At 37.6% G+C, this 13701-nt stretch overlaps 2 protein-coding genes and 1 long non-coding RNA gene across 9 annotated transcripts; 1 reads left to right on the forward strand and 2 right to left on the reverse strand.

The window, feature by feature from the left end:
• Positions 1 to 5533: 5533 nt before the first annotated feature.
• Positions 5534 to 9883, reverse strand: LOC135165003 (odorant receptor Or2-like). Of its 6 annotated transcripts, none has more exons than XM_064125895.1 (8): positions 9478 to 9881; positions 9157 to 9409; positions 8843 to 8946; positions 8281 to 8628; positions 7497 to 7772; positions 6581 to 7416; positions 6252 to 6364; positions 5534 to 5709 (listed from the first exon to the last, which is right to left on the reverse strand). In XM_064125895.1, the coding sequence occupies exons 1-6, from the start codon at positions 9670 to 9672 to the stop codon at positions 7354 to 7356; spliced, it is 1239 nt and encodes a 412-aa protein (XP_063981965.1). In that variant the 5' UTR covers positions 9673 to 9881; the 3' UTR covers positions 5534 to 5709; positions 6252 to 6364; positions 6581 to 7353. The 6 variants fall into 6 exon arrangements, with proteins under 6 accessions (XP_063981965.1, XP_063981954.1, XP_063981983.1 ...); XM_064125884.1 differs by having other exon boundaries at positions 6252 to 6516; XM_064125913.1 differs by having other exon boundaries at positions 6252 to 7416; positions 8332 to 8628; positions 9478 to 9883.
• A 42-nt stretch (positions 9884 to 9925) lies between these two features.
• On the forward strand, positions 9926 to 10901 carry LOC135165076 (uncharacterized). The gene is made up of 3 exons (XR_010299421.1): positions 9926 to 10222; positions 10294 to 10698; positions 10783 to 10901. It is a non-coding gene; the product is annotated as an uncharacterized LOC135165076 (long non-coding RNA).
• Positions 10420 to 13560, reverse strand: LOC135164992 (odorant receptor Or2-like). 2 transcript variants are annotated; one of them, XR_010299410.1, is made up of 7 exons: positions 13197 to 13560; positions 12874 to 13126; positions 12568 to 12680; positions 12148 to 12498; positions 11017 to 11292; positions 10697 to 10909; positions 10420 to 10557 (listed from the first exon to the last, which is right to left on the reverse strand). XR_010299410.1 is itself a non-coding variant. In XM_064125838.1 (6 exons), the coding sequence occupies exons 1-6, from the start codon at positions 13389 to 13391 to the stop codon at positions 10853 to 10855; spliced, it is 1245 nt and encodes a 414-aa protein (XP_063981908.1). In that variant the 5' UTR covers positions 13392 to 13559; the 3' UTR covers positions 10599 to 10852. The 2 variants fall into 2 exon arrangements, 1 of the variants encoding a protein (XP_063981908.1); XM_064125838.1 differs by lacking the exon at positions 10420 to 10557 and having other exon boundaries at positions 10599 to 10909; positions 13197 to 13559.
• Between the last annotated feature and the right edge of the window lie 141 nt (positions 13561 to 13701).

Consider the following 13701-nt stretch of genomic DNA (forward strand, 5'->3'; position numbering starts at 1 on the left):
CCGGAAAGAACTTGACAATCGCTGATCTCAGTTTACTCGCCAGCATAACAACTTTGGAGGTAAAAAAAAATCTGAAATAAGAGTGAAATCTCATTAAAATCAAGGTAATTAATTAAATTACTTTTCTAGGCGGTCTCTTACGACATAACACAATTCAAGAACATCACCAACTGGGTAGCGAGAATTAAAAGTGAGGTACCAAATTATCAGGAGGCAAATGCCGATGGAGTTGAAATGTTCAGACAACTGGTTGCTAAGCTATCTAAGAAATGAGAGAATTTTATTAATTACGTCTCCAGTGTTTTGTTAACTCTTGTGCCGTTTCTTTGATAGACTCCCTCATTCATCTTGTCTCGTTTAATCCATCACAATGAGATGGTGCTGTAGATAGTCGGAGTAGCTCAAGATGATTTTTCACTCGCACAAATTAAAGTTTATTGCATGGAGTTCATCTCTGTGAGTTTATTAGTTTAAGTAGACTATTTGTAACGAATAAAAATTTTAAAAATGTTACTTGAATTTGGTAGTTTGTTTTTAAATCCTTCATGAGAGACAAAACGATTCATTTTCAAATTACCGTGTACCATTTAATCCTCGACTTTTCCCGTACCATCTTCCTTTAACCATTGTTTTTGAGATCTCGACAGGGCTCGAAATCCATTCTGGAGTATTCCTGGAGGATCCTGTGAATGATGGATAATTACAAATCTACAAATTTCTTAGCATAACATCAAGATACTCCAGAAAACTTTACCTCATTTAGTGCCACGAGTGACATCATATATTCCCGAAGTTTCTTCTTGTCGCTGAGGAAACTTCGTCAAACTCCTCAAATCTCGTCATCTCTATGCGTCGAGTTATAATGGTTCTTACTCGTTACCACCCATCTTCAATAGCTACGTAATGAGGATAACGGATAAGAGTTTATATCGATTTCATCTCCATCATTGTCATTCTGCATAAATTTCCAAGTATTTTAATCTCACATTCATTGTGAATCAATCATTACAGGAATGAACGAACAATGAATACCGAAAATTTATCTGGATCCATTAAAAACCAACAATGATCAAACGAATGTGTATATCAAGTTAACATGACAATTGAATTTTCCTTTATGCCAGCTGCCAATTCGGGGATACAATGGTTCTTCCGATGTATGAGAATATTGTGGCCAAAGTGTACGCGTTCAAATGGAAAATCTAATAGTTAGTGGACCAACCACGACTGGAGGGAGTTTATACAACCGACGAACGTCATTATAATCGGTATATGCTTGAAATGGCGATGGTCTAACGATTATTGTCCGGGGTTTTAATGGTATGGAACTATCAAATTGACATTCACTCGTGGTGAAATGGAAATAGCCTTTTACAATTACGAAAATATTTGTTTTGGAGGATAACTGATTTATTGCTTTTCGAAATTCCCGGGATTGAATGTTATCCGCATGAAGTAAACTTAATGCATAAATATTGACAGACAAAATATCCTATATATTAATTGGACGCAAACAGATTTTTGATGGAAAACATTTTTTTAAAATAAAAATAATCACTCCCCGGAAAAATTATTCAATTGCACCAGTTTCCATTTTCGTCATGAAATTGTACTTTATTATTTTCATTATCGTGTGTTTGATAAAAATTGTGTCTGGGTTTGTGTGGTTTATATCCATATGTTGGAAGAAGATATTCAATACCATTGATTTTTTCTCTCAGCGTATTATTTTTGCCACAAATGCCATTCCAACCCTTCAATGCTGATGAGCCATGAGAAGCAACAAAAGGGGTTCGAGTTCAATTTAATTAATAACGGATTATTGATTTTCGATTTAGCTTATTTCCATTATAACATTTCTCTTCTAAAATTGCATTAATTCTTTGACTCCTTGTTGCCACTGGAATCGTTTCCTTTTAATATTTAAACGTTGCAGATTTACATTGAAATATTGCTATTGAACAGTTTGAAAATACTATCAAACACTGAATAGACGTTCAAGTTTCCAAACGTGTTTGTAAATAAATTATCAAAAACGGATATGGATAGCGATCCTATGGAAATCATGAACAAAAATAAAAAAATTTCTCACCCCGCATTGTTCCATAATCAACCAACATTACAGATACTTTCACACTGTTAGCTTTATTGATTGACCCTCCGGTCGATGTCATTATCCTTCAACCTTACCTCAAACATCCCCGGTAAACACAATCCATCCAGAGTCAACACCGATAATGATTCCAACCAATGATACAATCCTCTCCTTCTCTTCAGTCAATCAACCAAAAACTTTTGAAAAATAAATCCCAAATATACCCCAGTGCCATTTTTCATTGTCCCTCATCAAGCCACCGAGAAGGTCACCAGGAGGTCATGAAAATCAATTTCCTCTCCAATCACTCACTCGTTTCTCCCCCTCCCCAGGGCCTTCCGAATTCCCTTCAAACTTTCCAACAAAGTTTATTCAACTTTGTTGTCAAATTACGTCAGTGAAACTGTCTGCAAAAACGAAGGCAGAAACAGACACGTGAATTTTTTTTTACATCGACACGGATTGAATAGACAATCCGATAAGGCGAAAATCTTGTCTACAAACGAAAAAGAATAACAGCTAAACGGAAGTGGAGGTGGGGAGTGGATTACGCCGGGAGTGGGATGGGAACTGAGGGGTTGGTATACAGGTGGGGGTGGAAACTTGGTGAGCGGAGGGAAATGGCGTATGTGCACATTCGAGTTCAGTTACAACTAAATATACATATCGATTGATGTGCACTAGACCCGGTGGCACACTGCCTGCACCAAGTTCCTAGACGTACAAAGGTGACAGTGCGTGACAGACCTCTCCATTCTGTCATTCAATTTGACATTTGACATAGATTCGATAGATTAACTCAAAGTACGATGTCCATTGATTTCTATTATCTGCCGTTCAGTCCACCCTGTCGTGCTGTGATGCTGACGGCTGAGGCTATTGGACTTCCTCTTAATTACAAGAATCTCGATATTTTTGCTGGTGAAAATATGACTCCGGAGTATGAGCAAGTAAATTGGTCTCATTATTACTAAATGCTTCAAGATTTTGTCATGAGGACGATTGTCAAACCTAAAAAATACATTTCTGTCGCGATGCGGTGAACCGATTTATCGATCTCCATATTCTGCAATTATTACCACAATTTTTATTACATTTAAAAAACATGTACCAAAAGTGTGTGAAAGTGAGATAAATTCGCACCTTTGCACATCGACACAAACGCTTTATCCTAGTGTATGAATTGACGTCTAAACTTTTCGACAGTTTGTACGGTAACTAAATTACTGTATTGTTCCTCCCACCAATAATATTCGGTAATTTCGGGGCAAGTCAAGTGTGGAATCACCTGGTGAGACATATGTAATTAGCACAGTAGTGCACATAATCGACTAAATTTCGTACTCATGACATTCAAATGTTAATAGCCTCTTAAGCGAGGACGCGATGTTCATAATGAAGGAATCTACTTCTAATTTTCATCTACAATTTCAGATGAACCCACAGAGGACCATACCCTTCATCGTTGATGAGGATTACACATTGAGTGAGAGGTGGGGAATGAAGTTTTCCTTATTGGCACAAGGATGATGATTAATTTTTTTTGTGGATTTTATCGCAGCCGCGCCATCATGTGCTACCTGGTGGACCAGTACGGAGGGGATTCAGGACTGTATCCAACTGGGGCCAGTGAACGTGCTGTTGTCCAACATCGGCTTCATTTTGATGTGGGAAGTCTCTACAAATGCATTACCACTTACTACGTGAGTTCCATAATGAGCGATGGTTCAAGGGTTTAAGGTATTTATGGTGTCATCAAGGAGAATAAAAAAAGTTGAGATAGAGATTATTTTGGATCGATAGGTTCATCGATCTATCAGAGAACATCGCAATACTAATTCTTAATGTTTTTTGTCATTTTTCGTGATCACGCCCTAAATACCTTTATTTAGGAACTCGATTTCGAAATCCAAAAAAGTTCTCTGAGATATAGCTACCACCATCTATGTAACTCGATTTTTCTGCGGTTTTTCTCCATATTTTTCTTCAATACATACACGTTACGATACTAAATTGATAATGAACTCAAATTGACCAAGTGATAGTCGTAATTAAAAGGTCAAACTTTGCTGTATTGATGTCCCGTGGGAGGAATTGTTGAGCGCATCAACATTAAGGATTTAAACATCAATGTTGAAGTGGATTGTCCATAGAACACTTATTTATCAATTCCAAACTTTATCCACTCCTCAATTCGCAAATTTTCACAGCTAAAAGGGGGCCCAATTAATAAATTAACACACTTGCACCGGACAATCATTGATTGAAATATACTGCACTAAATGACTTCCTCCCTAACTCAAATTTAATTCCCATTTGGGAAAGTAATGAGCTCTAACTTTCCAGTATCCGGTTCTATTCCATGGAGAAACAGAGTACAATGAGGCAAACTATGAGAAGTTGAAGGAAGCATTTCAAATTCTTGACAAATTGCTTGAGGGTAATGAATGGGCTGCTGGGACTGACATGACTATTGCTGATCTCTCCTTGGTATCAAGTGTCACAACTGCCGAAGTATGATTTCCAATCAGTTATTGTTATTCAAATTAGTCTAGTGGCTTAGTTTCAATTCAGAATGATTCTCTCTTCATTATGAATATCAACAATCAATTAAACCTGAATATCATCTCTACATTTCCCTAAATCCTATAAATTTTCCCACGATAAAATCTCAAAGTCCCAAAGGATCTGCCGATTCCAAAAAAAAAATTCATCATTACTGAGCCGAAAATCAGTTCATCTGTCAATTTCTGCCGAACAATCATAATTTCTAGTGTCGAAATTCGATGAAAAATCGAAGTAAGATACCATGAATATCGTTGAAAATCAATAAGCTATTTAATACGACCTCTTAATCCTCAGGCGTTCGGATTTGATCTCGGGGACTACAGTAACGTAGCTGACTGGCTGGAAAGAGTGAAGAGTACAGCACCTGGTTACGATACTGCCAATGCCGAGGGAGTTGAAGCACTTAAAAAAATAACGGGCGATACGAGCGCAGAATGAAATACCACTGACCTCCAACGTATCACTCCCCCATTTTCCCTTAATGGTCTTTCTCGCAATAGTACATGCACTGATCAATACCACCTTCAATGCTCCTTCAGTCCTTCCCTTTCTATTTTCAATTGACAATGACATAAATAAGTGAATCTGTGAACATTGAAGCTTATTCGTATGCAAATTGATGTTGTAAACAGCGAGCTAATGCTGATCAATCCTCGTGTTTCTCTGTACTCCACATTTATGCTTGTACCGCTGGGTTATTTAGCACTGAATAAATAGCATTGCTAATTGAACAGCTCTCTGTGAATTTTCTATGACTACCCTCTTGTTGACTACCGAATTCGAATGAGGGTGCGCGGATTGATTCGATTTGAGGGCACGACGTGCTATGGGTCTGCGGTATTATGGATCTGCGGTAATGCAGAGTTTTGTATTGCGGGGAGATTAGGGGAAACGATATATTATCATAGATATGTGAGAGCTGTGCTACCTAGATATTCCTAGTTTGCCGACAACCGACGATAGACCGACGATCCAAGAACTTGCGGTCTGTCAGGGTTTGCTGATGGAGGTTCAAAAGGTGGGCGCGGTTCAGCGCATCGGAGGAACTGAAATAAAAACAAATTCTCTATTTTAAGGAAATATATTAATTGTTGAAAAGGATTATTTAAGATGGTGGGTAAATTATGTCTTTTCTATTCGAGAGAGCGAGAAATTTGAAACGTCGTCTTTCTGAAATTTTTTGAAGCTCATATTTTGCAATCGGGGGGATCACATACATTAAATATGAAATTTTTTACATTTTGGAATAACAATAAACTACATGTTAGAATAACTTCAGTTGCGTTGTTTGTAACACATATAATGTCGTGAAATAACGTTGTACTGATGAAAACGATGTGGAATAATTGGGTGGAATGTTGTCGGATAAATAGTCACGTGTCCATAAATCAGTTGAAATGATGAAGAATAATGATAACTGCAATTATGAAATAACGATACAAAAATGGGCTTTCATGGGATAAAATGGAACGCATATTACACCAGTATTTACTGTTCGTAAATCCGGAATACAGGAGAATTGCATTTGTATTGCGTAAGGTGTCGCATTCGAAACACCGAATAAATTGAATTAATTGAAAATAGTCACCTTTTTTTGTCGCATTGAATCTCATGAATTTGATGGCTTTCGTGGATTCATATAGTCCTCATATGATCTCCATCTGATTCACATATCCTTGCGCATCCTGGTGAATCCGGGGCCTCGTGTGCGATGCCCATGTAGTAACATTATTGAAACGATAAATATTGCATTTTTTGAGAAGTAGAATGGCAGCTTCAAAAATCGATCCACTGATTTTTTAGTAATATTGAACGGTGAATTCGAATTATCGTCACGACTTCAAATTGTCTGACTGATTTCCAAAACAATATGAGCTACTTTTACCAAATTGAATAAAGAATTTCTAGATTACTCACAGTGGCCCTCTAGGCATCGCAATTTCTCGCGGCAACATCTCCCAGATCCCAGAGACTTCGGGATAATTTTATGTGTTGGCACGTTCCGTGTGAAAATTCACGAGGAGCATGTATTATGCAGGTGAGAAGCCTCAAGGTGTTCCACCCGCACTCTGCATCCCATTGAGCATCGTCATACTCCAGTTTACATACGCGATTTTCAACGATTGTCGCATTCGATATTTGATACTGAACCGGGTAAATGTGGTACCTCGAGCTAGACACGAGGAGATTTATCACGAAATACAAACCTCGGGTCCTCGAACGAGGTCAATGAAAATTTCTCCGTTGATTCTGAATGTGCCCTGTTATTTGTCAAAAATGAGAATTTCGCGGGGAACAAAATATTTCATGGCTGAAACCGAAAAAATAAAAAGGTTTTGAAATTTCATTTATTCCGATAAAATATCAATAAATTAATCAGCAAAGTTTTCTTTCCGAATCACAGAGGAATAAAGAGTTGACGGACGAGGGAATTATGCGGTGGGATTATCCCCTGGGCTTTACGTTTTCCAGCAGACAAAGGGGCTACTCATCTTTGACCGCTGGGCAGGCTGACCCAATCCCTTCCTTTGTTACTTCGGAAAAACCGTGGGTGGCTTCTCCCATCTAATGCTCACTTTCCCACTCAATTTCATTATTTTTATTCGGAAAAAATTACTCTCGCAAACCAACTTGAGTCCTGGCGTCTTCAATAGAGAAGATTCACCATTGTTCTTAAACAAATTAATATTTTATTCAATAATCTCTTCACTGTTTCTCATCAAAGTCAAATATGAGAATGCGGTGCTCAGCATCTGAAATCAAATCGATCCGATAATCATTCAACAGAATAACCTGCTCATTTATTAGCTCATAGATAATCTATCTGACTTACTGATTTGAAAGTATTGAGAGTCACGGGAAAGAAGCCAAAAGCTGTCAGTTTGCACGACTTCTGGGCCCTCATGATGACCATCTGCAAGTCTCGAACGATAGCTCGACCTTCTTTACAGCGAATTTTAGTGTTCCACTTTGAATGCCAAGGCCCCTCACCAACATCCAAACTCGCCAGGGTCAAGTTATTGCATGTGAAGGCGAATGTGAATAGTTGGGTGAAGCACCCACCGAAGTATACGATGAAAAGAATGCGTCTCATTGTAGAATTGCCCGGCTGTAAATGTCAATGTCATTAGTACCCAACAGTAATGAATCTTCTGCAAAAGTAATGATTATCACCAAAAAGGCAAATTTCTCCATTTAATCCGGATATTCAAATTAATCCGAGTATCGTTTTTACTTGAACGAAGTTTTTCACTTCCCTATTCTCATAGATACCACAGCTGATTTTGATGATGTTTTAATTTTGGGTGAAAATGGAGAGTTACATGAAATGCAAAAATGATTTTAGAAAATGTGCACAAGTACAGCCGGATAGGTTTGTAAATTTTTCATAATTTTTTAATGCATTTCTCAGCAGGCCGACCAAAGAGTTCCTTTTCCACTTACATCAAGGAACATACCAACTGTCAGCCGTTTAAACCGATTCCTTTGGCAAAAAAATCGGAAATTGGGATACATGATATCACTTGAGACCAGTAAAATAAATTGAATTAAAGTCGTGCTCTCTCTGAAATAAGAAATTTTTTCTTTTCGGTGACGAAGGAATGTGTTGGGAATACCAGAATGAGTTGATATCCAACCAGGCAAATGAGAAAACTAAAGACAAGTACTTGGAGTAGATTTATGAACGAGTATATGTCTTCCACTTGGTCAACGAGATCTATGAGTGTCTGATGCTGTTTAACGCAATTTTTCAATTCATGGGTAGTTTTTCTGAATCCTCTGCCTCTCACTAAACACCATTTCTTGATGCCATGGGGCTCGTTCGCGTCGGGGTTGTGAACATCGAATAGTGTTTCCAGTCTATTTTTTAGGATTTTCAATTGCCCAGTTATGAATATGTTGGTCAGGGCTAAGTAATTATCGAAACAGAAGTAACAAATTGATGTGTGATAGCAGCACAGTACCTGAAAAGCATTATCGACTTCATATCTGTAATCATTTTACTTCACTTCATTTTCGCTGGCCGATAATTATTCACGAAATAATTATATTTATTTTTTAATAAACACAATTATAAGTGAATAACATTCAAGTCTTTCGATTAAAGGGCAAAGTTTTCATATTATGCACTCATTTCACAGACAAATATTTATATAATAATGCATAAATAATATTCACCTGTACGACAAAAGCTATTTCGAACCAGGGAGACATGTATATTGGTAGATCCACCCAAAATGTGAATGGAAAAAGCCTATCAGTCTCATTCCTCCCTATATTAACTGCAATAAGTAGCGAAAAAATTTAACATTTTCCATTAAAATTCATGAGCTTCAGAATTTTTGGATCACAAGGAAAACGAAAACCTCTCAACTTCCTCTACACGTTACAATTGAGACACTACAGATATCTATGTAAACAGCGATTATCATAAAATTGAATCGAAATTTTTAACAACAATCATAAATCAATAAAAGTTGGTCTGAACTTACGTAAAATAGGCTGGACAGTATAGCACAGGCTGACCCCCTGGGCCAAGAAAGTGAACAAAACGATAAAATACATGGCTTGTTTTTCACACTCCTTGATAATTCCCTTTCCATACTCCGTGTGATGAGTAGTCCACAGAATCTCACTCGTATACCTCATCAGGTCCAAATACTTCTTCCTCTTCAACATGAACACCGCAAATTTCGACTGAACGATGAAACACGTACCGAATCCAATGAACGAGTACACAAATTCCTAGTGAGAGAAAAAAATTCTCTTCGTGTAATTGCGAAATTTGTCATCAAATGGAGGGTGTAACTCACATAGAATGAGCCCCAGCAGTTGTAAATATCCATACCAGTAACACAACAGGCAAATGCCAGGGCGATTGTGGAATAAGTCACGATGACATCAACAAGTAGTTTTTCACGTTTAGTAGTGGCTATGGTGAAGCCAGCTGCACTCAGGAAAAACTTTGTCAAACGAATTGGCAGTGTCTCCACTGGCTGTGACAACATGATGACAACGCAAATAATTTCAGCGATTTTCTACAATTTTTCTCATACGATTTTAATTATTATATTTTCAAAGTATGATTTTGAGATTCCGACTGAAGAGCATCAGGATCCTCCGCAGATGGAAGTATCGACTATGGATTGACATGTAAAAGTTGAAGTCTCCGGTGAATAAACCCTAGGGTAGACTTCATGTCGGCAGTGACTGCTGGCTGACAATCGAGCTTCAGTATATGTCCCCCTATTTCTAGATGTACAGTAATAAATCATGACCCGTTAATATTGCATGTGACAGCCGATCCCTTCGATATCATCTTTCATTTTTTTACTGTAGAGAGATTGAATATTACTCCCTCGATGGTGACCATGAAAGTTCTATTGGAGGTATTATTACACATTCGATAGATGATTTTGCTGGCGATTACGCCATCATTGATGGAAACTGGCATCACGTCCAGCAAAAAACAGAACGAGATGTAATTTTCTTCCACGACCGAAATTTGGCAATAAAGTTTGATGACATTCACATGAGCAGACAACAAAGAATGTGCAGGTATAGTTATTTTTTATTTTTCATTGGTAATCGTCATAATAAGAGATGGATTTAATGTTGATGATATTCAGGGTAATTCAATTGGCATGTAATAATAAGTGAAGGGCTTGGACTTGAATGGTCGAACGTCTAGTCAGACTCAAAGTCTGAGACAAATCATTCTATGTACGAAGTTGATGGACTATGATACTCCAAACGCATATAATCAGGAATACTTATGTAATACTTAGATGATGTTTATTAACAGATATCTAAATTTCATAGTCTGATCACTTCAAGACATTACAAACATAGAATCCAATCGAGGTCACATATATGATGATTTTACTGAACACCTGCAAGGGAATGAGCCAAACAATTATAACAGAGGACATCATTATTTTTACTTACTGACTTTATTAGTTCTAACGTAAACGGCAAAATCTAGTTTTTGTCAGACTAGAAGACCGTCGCCTCCCCCTGATAATCACTAACCGGTAAAATTATGTCCTTCGCATGCTTTGAAAAAATTCAAAAAATGCAGAATGAAAATTGCGTTATGCAATCTTCTCTCTTTGCAGCCAGAAAAGGAAGGATAATTGAATGAGGGGTAAGTGTTCGATCCGGCGATGCTGATCAGCCTCAGAATCATCAATTCATGGAAGATTGTCGCATCAACGTTAGGTACGAAAAAGCAGTGGTCAGTACCTACAACAGATGTTAATTACTGAATATTCTGACGGCATTAACAATTTATTATGTTGATAGTGAAACTCAAACATTGGGAACAAAATATTTCTGAAGGAAATACCCACCGATTTCACTGTATCCAGTGTAATATAGAAGAATCCACCTCCTGTCAGTCTACAAGGGCGCTGGGCCCTCATAATCATGATTGAATAATCTCTTGTGAGGGTTCGACCCAGTTCAGATGAATTTTTATTATACCAAGCTGAGTTATAAGGCCCATCAGCGACAGTGAGACTCCCCGTGGTGAGGTTGGTGCAGGTGAATGAGAAAAAAAATAGTTGGCTAATGCAGCCTATCACGTAGATTCCGAACTTAATTCGTCTCATCAGTGGATTCTCTGGCTTAAAACATAATCACATCAAACAGTTGTGAAGGATTTGACAAAAATTGAAGAACATATTTTTTTATAGGAAAGGAATATGCGCTGAGTGTTAATGAAAATACTTAACAAATTTGCTGTGTCCTTTGTATGTTTTGGTGGACTCGAATGATAATGAGAATGAGAAAAAGGTAGGGAGGGTGAAACAAGGAGCAGCAAGGAGTACAAATCAGGAATCTGGCAAATCTGTGAAAGCCTGCTGGCACATAAGCACATTCTGATTGTTGTTCTGGACGTGGTGTAGGCATTTCGTTAATGCTATGCAACGGGTCCTTATAGATAGATAAAATTGGTACAATTGTGAAAAGAGATCTTAGTAGATCTCGAATTCTCCACGAACATTAGAAAAAATGATCAATGAGATTTGGATAAGGAAATTATGTGAATCTCTATAGAAAATTATTTCAATAATTTATACGAAAAAATTATAAACTATTCCCCGAAATTGGCAAAGTCTAGAGCCGAGAGCGGGTATAAGATGCTCTGAAAGTCCTGGTTCCTCTAAGTGCTTTAGATGTTCTGTTGAAAGAAGAAAATGAAACGAAGCTATTGACAGCAATGAGTACTATCTTACAAGATTGATCTACATAATGAGAATTACAATTATGCACTGGCTATATTTTTTCAAAAAATTGTCAAAAAATGAACGATTAATATAAATATATGAAAATCTAGAAGATTATCACTAGACATCGAGCGAGATGAGAATGGGTGACGCTGTGTTCATGACCCTGGTCATCTCCAAAAATTTCCACTCACACTGTGATTTCATTATGTTATCGAATTTTTCCGTGCTCACACTTATGGATGATCATACCATAACCAATTGATAACCACACAGACAGATCAGGGTACTGTGGACTAAGACTGATGCCAAATTGATTATTGTATACAACCCTTCAAGTTCTTCTGTGACGGAAATTAAAAACTGATGCTGCCTGATGCAATTTTTAAATTCTTGAGACACAAGGATTAAAATATCCTTTCCTTCATCCATTACTCCACTGTTCACATTACTGCTGGTGATTCTATCCATCAAGTGATGGCCGTATAAAATTTCCAATCGGTATTTAAGAATAGTGAATTGTCCAGTGATGAAAGTATTCGTTAGAACGAGAAAACTCTCGAAGCAGGAGTATAAAAGACACAAGTGTATTACAATAAAGACCTGTCAAAATCGAATATTCATCAATGAAAGAATACAATGATTTAACTCTATTGATTATACTTAGAATACCTGGACAATGTATATCATTTCAAAATTCGGTGATTCGTAAGCTGGCCAATCTTGCCAAACTTTAATGATGAGCATGCGATCGCTGGGCACGGTGATATTATTCCATAAATGATCTGTAATAAACATTACAATCATTGGAGTCAATTCAACAATTTATGCGCCGTAGGAAACCGAAAAAAATAACAGAAATTTCGAAATTCCCGATTTTACCGAATACGTATGGAATAACTAGACTAAAGAATGGAATAGCCGGGTATCAGTTTACTTTGCCCCCGATGCTTTCTAAAGGCATTTGGATTCACTCACAGATGATGGGTTCGACGATATAGAGAACTCCGGTACTACTTGCGAGATATGCAAAAGCCCCCACATAGAGGAGCGCGTGTTTTTCGGACTTCTCCAGCACTTCCTTATCATAATCATTCCGGGCATGACCCCACAATTTGTCCCTCGTGAGTCGCATGAGACGCTCATAATATGTGCGTTTCATCAGCGTTGAATAATATTTTACGTTGATTATCGTAGCTGTTAACATAGTGATCCCTGCATACGCCACCCCCTGTTGGAAAAAATCTTATTAGTCGTGACGCTGATCATGAGCACTTGGGCCCAGTCAGATAATACGTTACATCCAGAGATCCCCATTCGTGGTAAAAATCACTGTAGATACTGATTGTCCCCAGGGTAACAATGAAAATCGTGTAGTAAGTCCAAAAATTTAGAATTTTCCGGTCCTGGTCAGTCTCTCTTATTCCGAATCCAACTAAATACAAAAGGAAAAATGAAATTCGAGCTGGCAAAAAATCCCTCTGGTGAGACGTCATGGCGATGAAGGCTGACTGACAGCTGGGGGGTAGAAAATTCACTGTCTCTCGGATATGTTTAATAATAAATGAGTACCTCTACTGACTGGAATTTTCTGGTTGGTAATACATTTTTTATGCCGACACTTCGATATTTATAAATTTAAAAATGTTGGCCTATGAGTTCCACTTGGTGAATGTAGCAGTTGATAAGCGGGCGAACCAATCATTTCCCTTCCAATCATCACTCCTCAGACAATCATAAAAAATATCCTTCTACTCATTGGTTAATCATCGCAAAACTTTGGTGGAAAAAAAATAATGGACTTTG

Source organism: Diachasmimorpha longicaudata, chromosome 1 (genome assembly GCF_034640455.1).
Source record: "Diachasmimorpha longicaudata isolate KC_UGA_2023 chromosome 1, iyDiaLong2, whole genome shotgun sequence".
Taxonomy (NCBI): Eukaryota; Metazoa; Arthropoda; class Insecta; order Hymenoptera; family Braconidae; genus Diachasmimorpha; species Diachasmimorpha longicaudata.